Source organism: Clinocottus analis, unplaced genomic scaffold, assembly GCF_023055335.1.
Source record: "Clinocottus analis isolate CAN_PGR_092001 unplaced genomic scaffold, fCliAna1.0.p SCAF_23, whole genome shotgun sequence".
Taxonomy (NCBI): domain Eukaryota; kingdom Metazoa; phylum Chordata; class Actinopteri; order Perciformes; family Cottidae; genus Clinocottus; species Clinocottus analis.
In genome coordinates this window covers 5300001-5314413 of record NW_027175965.1, presented here as the reverse complement: position 1 = coordinate 5314413, position 14413 = coordinate 5300001, and the positions used below count along the sequence as shown (strand labels likewise).

Below are 14413 nucleotides of genomic sequence, written 5' to 3'. Positions count from 1 at the left end.
AATTAATATTGCCATCTGTAGGCCTTTCCATTAGCCTGTCAACAATAACTGGCTAAACTGATGCCATGGTTTGTTCAACATTCACCTTACCGATGTTCCAAATTTAAAGTGTGTGTACCTGTGTTAGCTGCTCCAGCCTCTGTTTCGCCCCCTTCAGGACAGGATCTGAATTACGCACGGTCAGCTCCGGGTTCTCCTTCTGTGCTTTAAAACTGCTGCCGACCACACGACCTGCATAACTACAGGAAGACAAAACAGGAGAGAGACATGAAGAACTTTCTGTCCTAGTTCTGTGTGTGTGTGTGTGTGTGTGTGTGTGTGTGTGTGTGTGTGTGTGTGTGTGTGTGTGTGTGTGTGTGTGTGTGTGTTGCTCTCCTGCCCCACTTTCCCCACAGCCACTATACTAGTGTGTTCAGTCAGGATGTCGTGATTCACTTCATGTGCAGGGGAGCGTACACACACACACACACGCACGCACGCACACCGACACACACACACCGACACACATATATTGTAACATTTGTCCTGGCGAGGGAAACAAAGAAACACAGACCTTTATTCAAGCAGAGGACTCCCTTGAGACCTTCAGCCATGGCGTCATGAGTTTGTCTTCTGGCAGACTGATCTTAATCTTAATCGACTTTTATTAAGAACGGGTTGTAAATTATTCATTTAACTCCATAAATAAATGTCTATCATGTAAAAAATGTACAACATTTGACTGCTCATACTTTTTGACTTTAATTGAGCACAAAGTCAACGGTAGTACTTTTTATACTTTAATCTTAGTGATGGATTTGAATGGTTATACATTGAATCTGGTCTTTGTTACTGGACTCACAACAACCTCTGCACTCTGTAAATGTTGCTACATTGCAGATGTGTTGCCTCCCTAGAGGTTGCTCTAACAGGTATGTGAGAGTTTTTATTTTCATAATAGGTCAAATGGAAGATAAAGTGAGAAAAAAAAGGAGAATAAGAAGAAACAGCTCATGGGCCATATTTTTCTCCCAAGTCCCCGAGTTACAAACCAGCTTTGCTAGCGAATACAATCAGCCACCAACTCAGTAACCACTGAGTCCACACCCTGGAAAACACAAACACACTCTGGCTATGGCAACAGGGGAAAAGGGTCGTGGGAACCAGCAATGCAGACGCATGGTGGATGTCGACCGAATATAAAAAAATTAAAAAAAAGACTAAGAGATGATTAGGTGGTGGAGACCCCAGCCTCTGGAGCCATGCTAACCCCTGCTGGTCTGGAATCAGATCCCACCAGAAACTTAAGTCTGATGCACAAAGTCTCTTATTAACTTTCTCAAATGGTTGTTTTATTCTCACACAGATTTTTCCTGACAAAAGGGTCATGTTCTGGTTAAAGTCTTACTCTAGTCAAAGTGTTCATGTCTTGAGGCCTGACTCACAAAGCAAGTTCAGTGTAGTCTTTGTGTTTTGGCTTCAATGAGCCTGATATTGGCAGAATATATAGACCGGGTCTCACATAACCGCCTATGAGCTGTCTCTGTGAGAGTCGTTTTCCAATCCAGCTTTGAGCAAGTTCACTTTTAATATGCAGCCAATCGCTTACGACATCAACAAACTAAGAGCTGCATGTTTAATTCAAGAGAGGGAGAGACTACAGAGCCTCTTGGGAAAATCAGGTCATTAGAGAGGCAACAAAAAAATATGATGATTGAGAAAGAGCTATAATGAATAAAATCAACAGAGACGGAACTAAATAAAATAAATTAAACATTCTGCTGACACTTTCAACATATGCAGTAATCTAGATTGGGTATGGCGGAAAAATATATTACAAACAGCTTTGCTCTCATGTTTCATGATGAGATGCATTATTACAGTTATGGGCTGCTACAATGCAGAGAAGATTACTGGAGGAAAACTGCGATAGAAATGATTAAACATGAAAGCTACAGGAAAAGAGCAATTGATGGAAGTCTGTGTGAATGTGACACTGTGTACATAAATTAGAGGGAACTACTATTCCGTGTGCAAATTGTCTTCACATTTTTAAAGATGGATTCAAGGTTCATACAGACGTTCGGCCATAGATATCTGCACAGGTTTGTATTGAGAGTTCAACATCGGGTATGATATACAGATCTGTGTGCGCTTTAATTGTTTATTCTATAATTACTGTATTGACATGCTTTAATTCCATTCGTGATGCAGCACACCTTGTGACGATCCACCATATGAGCAAAATATTACACTCGAGATTTTCTATTTGCCTCATATTCTGAGATGCTCGACAAGCGTGCAACAGGCAACACTCCACAAACCACTGATGGAAATCCTGTGAAAGTATCTGAGCTCTGACGATCGTCACCTTTCCATCTATTATTTGTGCATCACTGGTCTTGAAAATAAACACAATGTGTCAACGAGACTGGTTGAATAGGTCGTGTGTGGGCGAAATCAAATCTTATGATCTGAACATGCCCCAGTGGAAGTTATCCACACTGCACAAAAAACAATAAATAGAGAACGTCTGGGTTGAGCTGAAATTAGTTGCCTCACCCATTCATCTTGTGAGACAGTACATATCTCATGGATGGATCTCATAGGAGTCTATTTTGCTCCATGACACTTTCATTATAACCCGAAAATATTTCTACACTTTAATGCATTTTCTCTGCAACGGTGGTCAAGAAACTTCTTTAATTTGGATTTGTAAAGTGAAATAGGCTCGCAGCTCCAGCCGTGACAGCTTTAGCCCACCACACAACTCACATAATACATGATAGCTTATCAGTTATTTTATATGTTATATTAGGAATCGGAATCTAAAAAGTAGCCCATATAGTAGTATACTAGGGACAATATTTCTCTGAGATGTCGTAGTGTTTAGGTTGCTCCAACAATAAACCACTCATTGCTTTTAGAGCATCAATGCAAGATGGTGCTTTTGCACCGAGGTGTAGATAAGTAATCACCAAGGGTTATCTCCCAGTGTATGGAAAGCCAACCGACCTAAACGTGACAAATGCTTTGGCGGGTATCGTAATTATCAGCAGTAATTAATCCTCTAGCTTAATGGTGAATGGAGTCTGAGGACCTAAAGGTGGAGGCAAGAGCATGTCCACAGATTACTTCCCCATAATAGGGAACTGAAGGGAAAACCAGTTCAATAATACTCTAGCTACAACTCAGGAATATTGTTTTTGTGCAGACGCACGCTTGTTGAAGCTTACAAAGGTTTGATGTCTGAAATTCAAATCCACATTTTGCATTGTAATAGAAAACTTTTTTTTTTTTTACCTACCTACTCAATACAAAAACAAAACAGTGGAGAGATGTCTCTAGATAATAAGTACAGTAAAGTGTGGTTAAATAAATATAAAAAATGCACCAAGTAACTCTCTGGGTTATTTGCATCTTGCAGTTAAAGATGATTTGTAATTTCTCTGCACAACAGCTGCTTAAACAGAATCAGCAGATCACAGTAAAACAACGACTGAATGAAGATGTATTTAATGACCAAACATTTACTACCCTAACCAGATGTCTCCAGGACCCCATTGGGCCGTGATGACACACACGCATACACATCCAGCGATAACATGTAGGGTGAGACTAGAATTGATGTAAAGTGCTCCGGGAGAAATGTCTGTAGCTGTTATTGATTAGCAATTCCAGGATAAGTGACAGACAGGACAACAATATGCATTCGGGTCATTGCTATATCTACCGCACATGCAGAGGATACATGAGCTAATTTCCATGACTAAGGACGATGTAAGATGTAATGGAAAGATGCATTATCAATGGGCTATGCTCTGCAATGATTGGTGCAATAAAAAGGAAGAAGAAAGGATTAATGCCCCATCAGCTGTCTTGTACACAGCCTTGCAGTGTAAAGCTAAAAAAAGGAACAGAGATCCAGAGTTGGCTTTATCTCTTAAAGCGGAGCAAGCAGCAACCAAACATCTGTAAAACTGAACAGATGTCATTCTCACCTTAATCAACCGCCTTCAACTTTACTGATGCTGGAGGTGAAGAAGTGACTTTATTTGCTTAAACTCGACTGGCTTTCAGTTTTGTTAAATTTGATTAAAATGAGTTGAGTTCCATCTGAATGAGCAAATAAATTCAGCTGACACGTGGTGAATGGTTAGTGTCGTTAATTGGACCTCGACATCACGTCTTTTGACTCTAAAGAAATGAGGCATGGCCGTTTAAGAAAAAAAATCAGTATTCTGTGCAAAAGTTAGTGAAGCTACAGAAAAGAAAGTATGATCAATAATCTGTAATTACCATTCGGCAAAACTTCTTTGTCTGTTTCAGTAATGATTCGCATCTCGTGGACTGTGCTTTATATTCAAGTGGAGAAGAAGATATCCACAGCGTCTGCACATCTTAAGCATTTTCTCACGTCCAATAACTGCTGTCCTGCTTAACGTATTGGGAACCGTCGGTGCTGTGAACGAGCTATTGGCCCGATTACAGACTGTCTGGACTGTTTGATGGGATGATAATATCGCAGAAAGTGTGCGGCAGACGACACCGAGAGTGACACTTAATAAGATCTGGAGAACGACGGACATAAATCACCACGGCGCCGTGATGACAAAGCTGCTCTGCTGTTGCCCTCGGTAACTGCCGGTTGTTAATGGTAACGTTTAAAGCCACTGTGGCAGAAACTCACACCGGTATAAAGACGGGGAAAAAATGAAATCACCTGAGAGAGCGATCTAATCTGAAGGATGTGCGTAATTATAAGAGTAACAACCTCAATTGTAAATCCAGCTGCATTCATGTGGAGTCTTTTTTACACACACACACACACACACACACACACACACACACACACACACGCACACACACACACACCTAATATGGAAACGATATGCTGTGGTTCGGATAGGTTTGGAAAAATTGCTTCCTCTGTTTTTAAAAGCGTTTTTCTGATTCTGTAAAACATCAACGGTTGATGAAAAACGGATTTTAACGCAGGAAAAAAATGACACAAAATAGATTACAACATCGGGTGTGGCAGATCCTCAGAGGTGGAAGCAGAGTTAATCCCTTGTTGTTTAGGATGATGATTAGATGCTTCCCTCTTCTGGATAAAAACAGCTACTACAGCTGTAACTGGACACAACAATAACAGTTGAGTCAGTTTAAACAGCTGCCAAATGAATATAATATTTAACTGGAACTGTCTTGAATATGCCAGCACAGTTCTCAATACCAAAAATAATAGTGCTATACTTGAACTATCTTGTTTATAGACCAGTCAATCAAGCGCTAAGAGACATAATCAACTGCATATCACACGCTATGAATTTCATTTGTAGCAGTTGCTTGATTTCCATTAAAAACAATCATAGAAGAATTGATGACTGCTGTAAATGGGCTACAGATGGGGGCTTTGACGGTAAGAGAGCAAGGATGGATAGGAAGCGACGCCGTCCCTTTAAATGTCCCAATATGATCAAAACGTCTTTTTATATTATGTAGAACAGATACATTTAGTCATTATTTTGAGAACTGCTGTGTCTATTGTGATGGAAAAACAAACACAATAGTGAAGAGGATGTGTGGATAACGTGCTTCCTGTACGAGTGTTGGATATGAACTCATGCATGTCCGTTGCATCATGACATTATTTCTAGATACAGTTTAGTTGACTAAATAAAAACATTGTGTATCGTGTGAATGTTTATTCTAATAACAGTTTTACCTGAATGTGCATATCGACCCGCTGTCATCTCGCGCTGCTCTCATCTGTGTGAGTGGGGAAGGTGGACTGGCACGGAGCGGCTAGACACTTGTGTCCTGCCATCGCCTTGAGTTTATATTATACACAATCTCTAGAGCCTTCAGTTTGGGTTGGCAGCTGATAGCAGTGTTCACTCACTGGTCTCCAAATATATTGAAGTTATTACAGATTACTTACCTACGAATGTTTCAATGACTGTTCTATTGTGGCAAAGTTTGACTTTTGGGACTTTGGGGAGGAAATGCTGGACCCTTCTTTCCCTTGACACGGGCCAGACCATCGTCATCATTATGCTCACACATCTAGCACTGTCAGACTCTCAGCGTTCTGCGTGTTTTGCCTATATTTTTTTTCCCCTCACAAATATAGACTCTCACCAGCACAGACATTTGTAAGTGAAGTGGGTCAGAGGGCGGAGGAGATGAATGGAGGTCTGAATAGAAGGAAGGAGAGATGAATGGATGGCTGAATTAATGAATGAACGGGTAGATAGACGCAAGAGAGAAGAAGATGTAAAGAGGGCAGAGAGGCAAAAGACTGGCTGAACTCCAACATAGAGGAGCGTCACATCTCTTCTGTTCCTTTTCATATAACAGTAGACATAAAAACATTTGTGAAAAGAGATGAGTAACACATGGAAGGTTTCGCAGCTTTCCACTTCTTAACCTGCATCCAGGACTCAACAGACTTCAGACATTCAGAAACTTCAAGGCTCACAGACTATCAAGACAACTGACCTCCTCCTTCAAACACAACATTACACTTCTTTACAAAAGATCCTCTAATTACGTTTCTTATGAAACTGCTTTGGCACATCAGGCCACTTGTTTTGTTACTAAATTACTTTTTTTTATTGCAGAAAAATCATAATTACATACTTTTACTTCCACGAGGTCATTCACAATTTAATTCACAATCACACCTCATTATTTTCAATAGTATTTCTTCTGAGCTCCTGGATTCTGTCTAAATATGATTAACTGGTTCTTCCAAGCTTCAATAGAGATATTTTTTGGCGTTACATCAGTCACACTATCAGATGTTTATTCAATTATGTGTTAAACTAGAAGTGTTGTGAGATTGAGGGTGTAATCATCAGCATCTCTTAAACATAAAATTAAATAAAGTATGTAAGTGTACGTTGCAATGTGTTTTGAATATTACCGCAGTGAGAAATATTGTTTTTCTAGACAGGTCCTTTTCTAAAATGTACACGGGGGTCCCGCTCCATTTCTCTCAAAATACCATCCGAAGCAAAGAAATGGCTGAGCCATTAAATACAAGGTTTACTGGCATTTACTGAAGCAGTGGTGACACAGCAGAGAGTGTGTGTGTGTGTGTGTGTGTGTGTGTGTGTGTGACTGTGTGTGTGTGTGTGTGTCGGATGTTCTTGCAAGACTCCATGGCCTGTTTCATTTGGTTGATAGACCATTAATTGAAACCTTCTCCATCACAGCAACTGATGGTGTGTGTGTGTGTGTGTGTGTGTGTGTGTGTGTGTGTGTGTGCAAATGTGTTGAGAAAGGGCCGTGTGCAGTGAGATGTCAGATGAGCTCATATTCTGAATGTGTGTGTTGAACTGCATTTGTCTGCACACCCGTGAGAGTGTGTGTGAGTTTGTGTTTGTGTGTGTGTGTGTGTGTGTGTGTGTGTGTGTGTGTGTGTGTGTGTGTGTGTGTGTGTGTGTGTGTGTGTGTGTGTGTGTGTGTGTGTGTGTGTGTGTGTGTGTGTGGCCTGGTGCGTGTATGCGTGCACACTTGTCTTGTTACCAGTTCAAGCTGCCAATGTAATCACCATGAGAAAGACTCTGGAAACGAACTCTCTAACCTTCACAACCCTGTCACCCCGCCCACCCTGGATACTTTAAGGAGACACAAACATACTCTCATATGCGCCACTTTTGTCCCCTTATGAAATAATTGTGACAAAGAACACAGCCACTAATGACCAGCTGAATGAAGAAAGTATTTTGGTATGTAATGCTCATATAGTTTGGTTTCAAATATATGCAGAAAACACAAACTTCACAACGGAAGGTGAGCTTCTCAACAACAACAACTCAGGAGGTTTAACTTTGATATCGGGCTTATGTCAACTAACACACATGATTTACACCAGTGAAGGGCAGTTGAATCCAAGGAAGCACGTAACATCTGTCTCACACACACACACTGGGTTGTCACTTATTACTGGATTGTGACTGGATGCTGCAGCACACCGGGACAAATACACCTCCTACTGTACATCTACACTGCCCAGCCAAAAAAAAAGTCGCCACCAAAAAAGGTCACACACACTAATATTTGGTTGGACTGCCTTTAGCTTTGATTATGGCACACATTCGCTGTGGCATTGTTCCGATAAGCTTCCGCAATGTCACAAGATTCATTTCCATCCAGTGTTTCATTAATTTCTCACCAAGATCTTGTGTTGATGAGTCTGACCGTTGTGCAAAAGCCTTCTCCGGCACATCCCAAAGATTCTCAATGGGGTTAAGGTCTGGACTCCATGTGTGAAAATGATGCCTCATGCTCCCTGAACTACTTTTTCACAATTTGAGGCCGATGAATCCCGGCATTGTCATCTTGGAATATGCCCGAGCCATCGGGGAGGAAAAAAATCCATTGATGGAATAACCCGGTCATTGCTGAACCTGGTTGTTGCTGAACCAAGACCAGAGCAACTGCAGCAGCCACAGATCATAGCACTGCCCCCACAGGCTTGTACAGTGGACACAGTAGTTAAATCCAGGTGTTTTTTTTGGGCCATGCAGTGTATATTGCTGCAATACACTGAAGCTTCTGGGCACATGGCTGTACAATGAGCAATGCTGAAAGCTGTAGCAGCACGCCAGTCATCACTGGACAATTTAACTATGCACCAACTTGGATTTAAAATGGCCTCCTCACTATTGCATAGGCCTTGAATTTTAGTCCAAGACTGAACCTAGCCAAAGTCCAGAGCGAGTATTTTAACATCAAAACTCTCTCTTTCTCTGTATGTATTCATTTTGCTATTCCTTTTGTTGCTTTAGCTTTCAGTCAAGCATGCTGGATCTAAAATGCAACAACAAACCATCCCATGCTCTCTAAAGCCGATGCATTTTCATGGAATTATATGGACATCGAATGCAAGAAATTGGTGTTTAACTTGATTAAATCCCGGACCACACAGTGTGCCAGAGCATCTGGTCACATGATTGGTCTTTGGTAGGTTCTTCCAAGGAAATAAATGCAACACACACACACACACACACACCTCTCTACGACGTCTTGGCCACTCCAGCATGTGTGCTGCTCAACCTCCATCTCACTTTCACAAAGCATCTCGGGCAGCTCTGAGAAAAACCACTGGTACCGCTGGATAGAGCCCTCAAACTCCCTGAAAGAGAGAGAGAGGCATTTAAGAAGCATGCTGGGGTTGTTGTTAATAATAGTAAGACCGTTGTACCATATATTTTTATTTGTTTCAATTTAGACGTTTCATGTTCAATTCTCTCCCAAATCCTTTCCGATAGACTCTTTGAAATTACTGAAAGCATGGGGAATGAAAACAGGCTCACAGCACTCTTGACAAAGACTGCATAATGAAAATCCGATATGGGGGATTTAATTTAATGAGTTGGCTGATCTCAGGTTTTATTTATGCTCAAAGTCACACCTTATACGGCTATATCCGGAAGGAGGAAAGACAGAAAACATGATGAAGATGTAGTATTCAAATGCCACTTAAATACAGATAATTACGAGTTCACTGTGTTGTACTTTATAGGTAAAATGTTTGCACTAAATCATTCGAACAGAGGTTTTAAATACTTGTAAAAGTGCAAATGTTAGTCTTACTCTGAGTCTTAGTAAAACCTCTGATGTTTCCGAACAAGATTTCAACACTGGCTCTTCTTTAGGAGCTATTGAACGAAGACATTAACCATCCATAATCACAAAGGAAAATGACATACTATCACCTTAAGATGTAATTTTCCTTTGTGGTTACGGACAAATACTTCTTTGCTAATATTTCAAAGTGCAACTGATGCAATTGAATTTACCGAGACAGTTTTTTCAAGCTGCGACTCTTGTCTCCTCTGGAGCCTTTGAGAAGGAATGACCTGGTGGGATACACAAACAAGCACAGAACAAATATATATATATATATATTATTTTGCTTCTGCCATGACTGAAGGTGAAGCTGTAATAAAGAACCTCCACTCTGTCTCTTTCCACATGTAATTCACCCTCTCTGGCTGAATTCATATTTGCCCTTGATATTCTAACCTCTGACCAGAACTCGAACATTTCATCAGGTGTGTGTCACTCACCTCCGGGATTGCGGCTGCTGGCGCTGATGAGCGGCAGGACCCACTGAGGGAGGCGATGTCACGTTTGACCTCTCTGAGGTTACTGATGGAAAAGGGCTCAGAGATGTAATATCCGAGGAAGCCGGATTTGCACTTTGCATCATGGGACCAGGTGCCTGGGGTCCACACACCTTCTCTACCTGAAGAGGAGACAGTTTTGTTTATATATATATATATATATATATATATATATATATATATATATATATATATATATATATATATATATATATATATATATATATATATATGCACACATACCTCTAAATCCAATACAGTGGATTTACACAAGATGCATTTGAAACATCAGTAACGAAATGACTGCTATCTGAAAATGCATGTTGCATTTAATGATGCTGAATGAATACTGCACATACGCACCGTTAAAGGCTAAGGGGTTAGTCTTTAGTGATGTGTCTAATGAATAAGAAGCTTCATCAAATATTCAATTCAGTGGTATTTTCGTGTTAGCCACAATTAGCAGTGTGATTATGCTTGTGTATGTTTGTTTACCTCTTAGGAATCTACTCTACTAAGTCCACAATGTTCTCTCAAAGTTGGATGGCTACTCTATTTCCTCCTCCAACAGTGTGTGCATGCATGCATGTGTTTGTGTGTCGTCTGTTTGTCCAGAGATTAGCCACAGAAACTTTCTCATCACTCAGAACCAAGCTGCATTCTGGGTATTGGTTGTCCCGCCAACCACAGCCTTTGTCTGGCACTGGATCTGTATTCACACTCATACACACACACACACACACACACACACACACACACACACACACACACACACACACACACACACACACACATACGTAGACTGAGGGGAACCCCAGATTCTCTGAAGAATGAGGCTGTTTTTAGCCCATCTAGGTACAAGGCCTTTGTGAGGAGACCCAACTGCCAGGCAGAAAGAAAAGCCACGGCCTTCCTCACTGTGTCCAAAATTCAAATGACTTTATTATTGGGACATATGTGCAGGGATGGTTTAGTGATTTGTTCCTGAACCCTATTAAGAGATAGTATTTTACACGGGCATAGTTACTTTGGTATTGAAACATGTTTCAATAGACTGGCATCAATACCCAGAATCACAAATGTACTTCATGTAACAATTTTAAATATAGCTTACTGTGGCTGTAATGCGTGGCCCGTGCAGCTGAGCGTACAGTATAGCATCATTTACATGATTGCGGACCGCTAACAGAGCTAACTCCATGCTGTTGTGGTTGCTGCTGGTTGCTAAAGTAGCAGCTAACCGTTGGAGCAACACCACCAAACTTCCCCAGGGGGCGCCAAGCTCGGATACACCCACCTAGGAGAGAGAGGATGGACAGGAAAAAAAAGAGAAATGGAAATAGTGAAGAGAGGATTAGGACCAAGGGGTGGAGAGGTGTCAAATGGGGAAAGAAGACGAGGAAAAAGAGAACCACGACATGTGTAAAGTTACATAAATATATCTTAAAAGACGGCAAATTGGCTTAGGCGTGCTTCCTGTATCATGCTTTAATTTTTGAGATGACAACTTTCAGTTTCTTTCTAAAAGGTACTCAGTAAAGTCAAGACAGCATTTTCCATAGAGCAAGTTGTCTGCTACTTGTCCCTCTGCCTTTCCCTTGACTTTCCTGTGCATATTTTTCTTTCCTTTACTAAAGAGGATGAACATAAAGGGAGTTGATTTACCACCACAATTTCTTTTCCAAGAAACTCTCAAGAGGTATGAACAGTGCCATCTTCTCTCTCTCTCTATTGTGGGCGATGTTAAAGCTGTCCAGCACATTTTAGCAGCCCAATAAGATGTACAGAAGACAGTGCCAGTTCTCTTGGCAATGCTCTCGTTGTTTGTCTAAAACGTAATGTGGGAATGATTTATTGATGATAAAAAATGCTGTGAATGAGTGATTCAGGAATGGGAGCGATGGGAGCTTTCAGACATTGTTTTACTTGCCTCTCGAGAGGCAAAAGGAGACAAATACTCTGAGGCCTCGCATGAATCTAAAACCGTATCAATTACAATACACAAACATGACCTGAAAAGAATACCATTAGATTTACTTCTGCTAACTTCCTCACTCTAAAAGGTGGAACGAGTGCCTGGTATTGTGCCCGATGGCTCACTTGAATAACTGACACATTAAATTGAAAGAGACAATCATGATTTTTTTTATCATTACAGCTGTGTTTAACCCGCAATGAAATGTTGAAATGGACCTATTGTTTGTTGCATGTTTCTATCATGAGGATAAACAAGAAAGTGTTTTTTCAAGTTGCAGGAGGTTTAAAAGAAAGTCTTATTTGCTTTCTTACAATGCATAACTCCTAGTGAAACCACACATTGTAATTTTGATATTATTAGTATGGATGAAATAGATATGTGATCATATGTAAAATTGAGAAGTGTTACAGGTTTATCTTTGAGCAAAGGCCAAAAGAAATCTCTTTCCTCCTACCGCGAGTCTTCATGCTAAGCTAAGCTAATTGCCTCCTGCCACTAGCCCCATACTTGATGCACAGACATGATTCATCTCGACATACAAACAGTAAAAGAACAACAGTCAAACACTTACCAGACATCCTCTCATAATGTTGACACACAGTCCCGTACAGGGCCGTATCATCGTCATCCCTCTGCAGTGGGAGCAGTACTGCATCCTGACGAGGCCTCGCCCACACTCTCTGGACAACGTGGCCTTCTCGGTGGCGTTCACAACCTCCCCAGCCAGTCGAAGCAGTCGACTCAGTGCTCGGCCCGCCCCGAGCGCACGGGACAAACCGCTGACCAGGAGGCGAGGATGGGGCCCGAAGGGGCTGACATCCTGCCGCGTCATCCGCAGGCAGTCGTCGTGATTGGTGGAGGGGGAGGAAAAGGACTTTGGTGACATGTGGCCGATACCAGGGTTGAGAAGGCGACGGTAGACTAGCGGGAAAAGGTCATTGTAGAACTGACGCACAGTTTTGTCCAGTGTGGAATTAGAGTGTCCAGAAACGTGGCGTTTGATGTCGCTGAACAGCTGAAACACAAGGGGGCGACAGTCTGACGCGAGAGCAGAGTAAGCGCTGTCAAACAGAGTGCTGGTCAGGTTCGACGTGAAGGACACGAGCGACTCAAAGGTCTCTGGAACAAGAGAGAAGACAGACAGAAAGGGAGTGAGACCAGGATACATTATATTGAACCATATGCATTAGTGAAAAACATGCAGGATAAATAGTGAAGAATGTAACTACTGGGAATATTAATGTATTTATAAACAGTTACCAAAGTGAGATTTATTGTCACCTTTTTTGGGTGAAGTGAAATGTTGACCATATGATAATGACCTCAGATGAAATGTCACCAAATGGATTAGGCTTCATCAATGAATGTCTGTTTCACATGAAATAGCAATGCATCCAAAAAGCTAGATTGCAAAATTTCATTCTGGACCCCCGTGGCGACTGACCATCATTGCCACCCTGAGAACCATTATGAGCAACAGCTGTCTCCATTTAATAGCTACCGTTCAATAATTCCTTTGTCCAAGTTGATTGTGTTTTTTGACAATGAGAGAGCAAAAGAACACAAAAGTATGAAGATGATTTGATGATTCAAACTTTCAACCCCTCGCTGCCAGTTAAGCAGCTTTTGATACCAATAGTTCTCTGATGCAATTTGCTTTGGACACTGTAATGAATAAACACGCCAAATAAACAAAGAAAGTGCCAATAATGTATTGTTTAAAACAAGAAAAAAAACACAGCATCCAAAACATTTTTTTAATATAAGTTTTCATATCTGTATATCTTTGAGCGAACACTTTTTTTTACATGTAATGTATCCAAACAAATGTTTCTATACCAGAAAGAGGTTGTCATATACGTTACATACAACGCCATATATGAAGCAAACATGTAAGGTGTTGTTATGTAAAGTACAGACAGTGACTCTATATGACATTGTTTCAATTTCCAATGAGGCCGACATAGATACATATAATTTCCACATGTTAGATATCACATTTCCAGATCCGTGCATAGTTTTCCTCGTCAAACTGTGTCTCACTAACCTTGGATTGACTTTATGCTGCAGCATGTGAGCCAAAATAGCACAGAACTTAATTCATCCCTGAGCTCATTTTCACTGCCCTGTTATCTATAGTCGGGTGATAATGAGAGGCCCAATCTCAGGATCTACTGTGTTTAATAAAGTGGGCAGCGCTCTTAACGGAGGCTCCATGCCCGTGGCGTGTGACAGTATGTCTGTCTATGTTTGAAACATTCCGAGTAAAAAGGGTGATGTCAATCTGATGGCATCCTGACACACACACACACAC

General features: G+C 41.1%; 1 protein-coding gene across 1 annotated transcript in view; it reads right to left on the bottom strand.

Annotated features, from left to right (window-relative positions):
• The window catches only part of LOC137793411 (glypican-5-like), a 43041-nt gene that overhangs the window by 22731 nt on the left and 5897 nt on the right, over positions 1-14413 (bottom strand). The window contains exons 3-8 of the mRNA XM_068589540.1: positions 12671-13218; positions 11236-11418; positions 10065-10243; positions 9795-9854; positions 9005-9127; positions 119-239 (exon numbers count right to left, since the gene is read on the bottom strand). Coding sequence (XP_068445641.1) covers positions 119-239; positions 9005-9127; positions 9795-9854; positions 10065-10243; positions 11236-11418; positions 12671-13218 — 1214 coding nt within the window. The remainder of the gene's footprint in view (positions 1-118; positions 240-9004; positions 9128-9794; positions 9855-10064; positions 10244-11235; positions 11419-12670; positions 13219-14413) is intronic.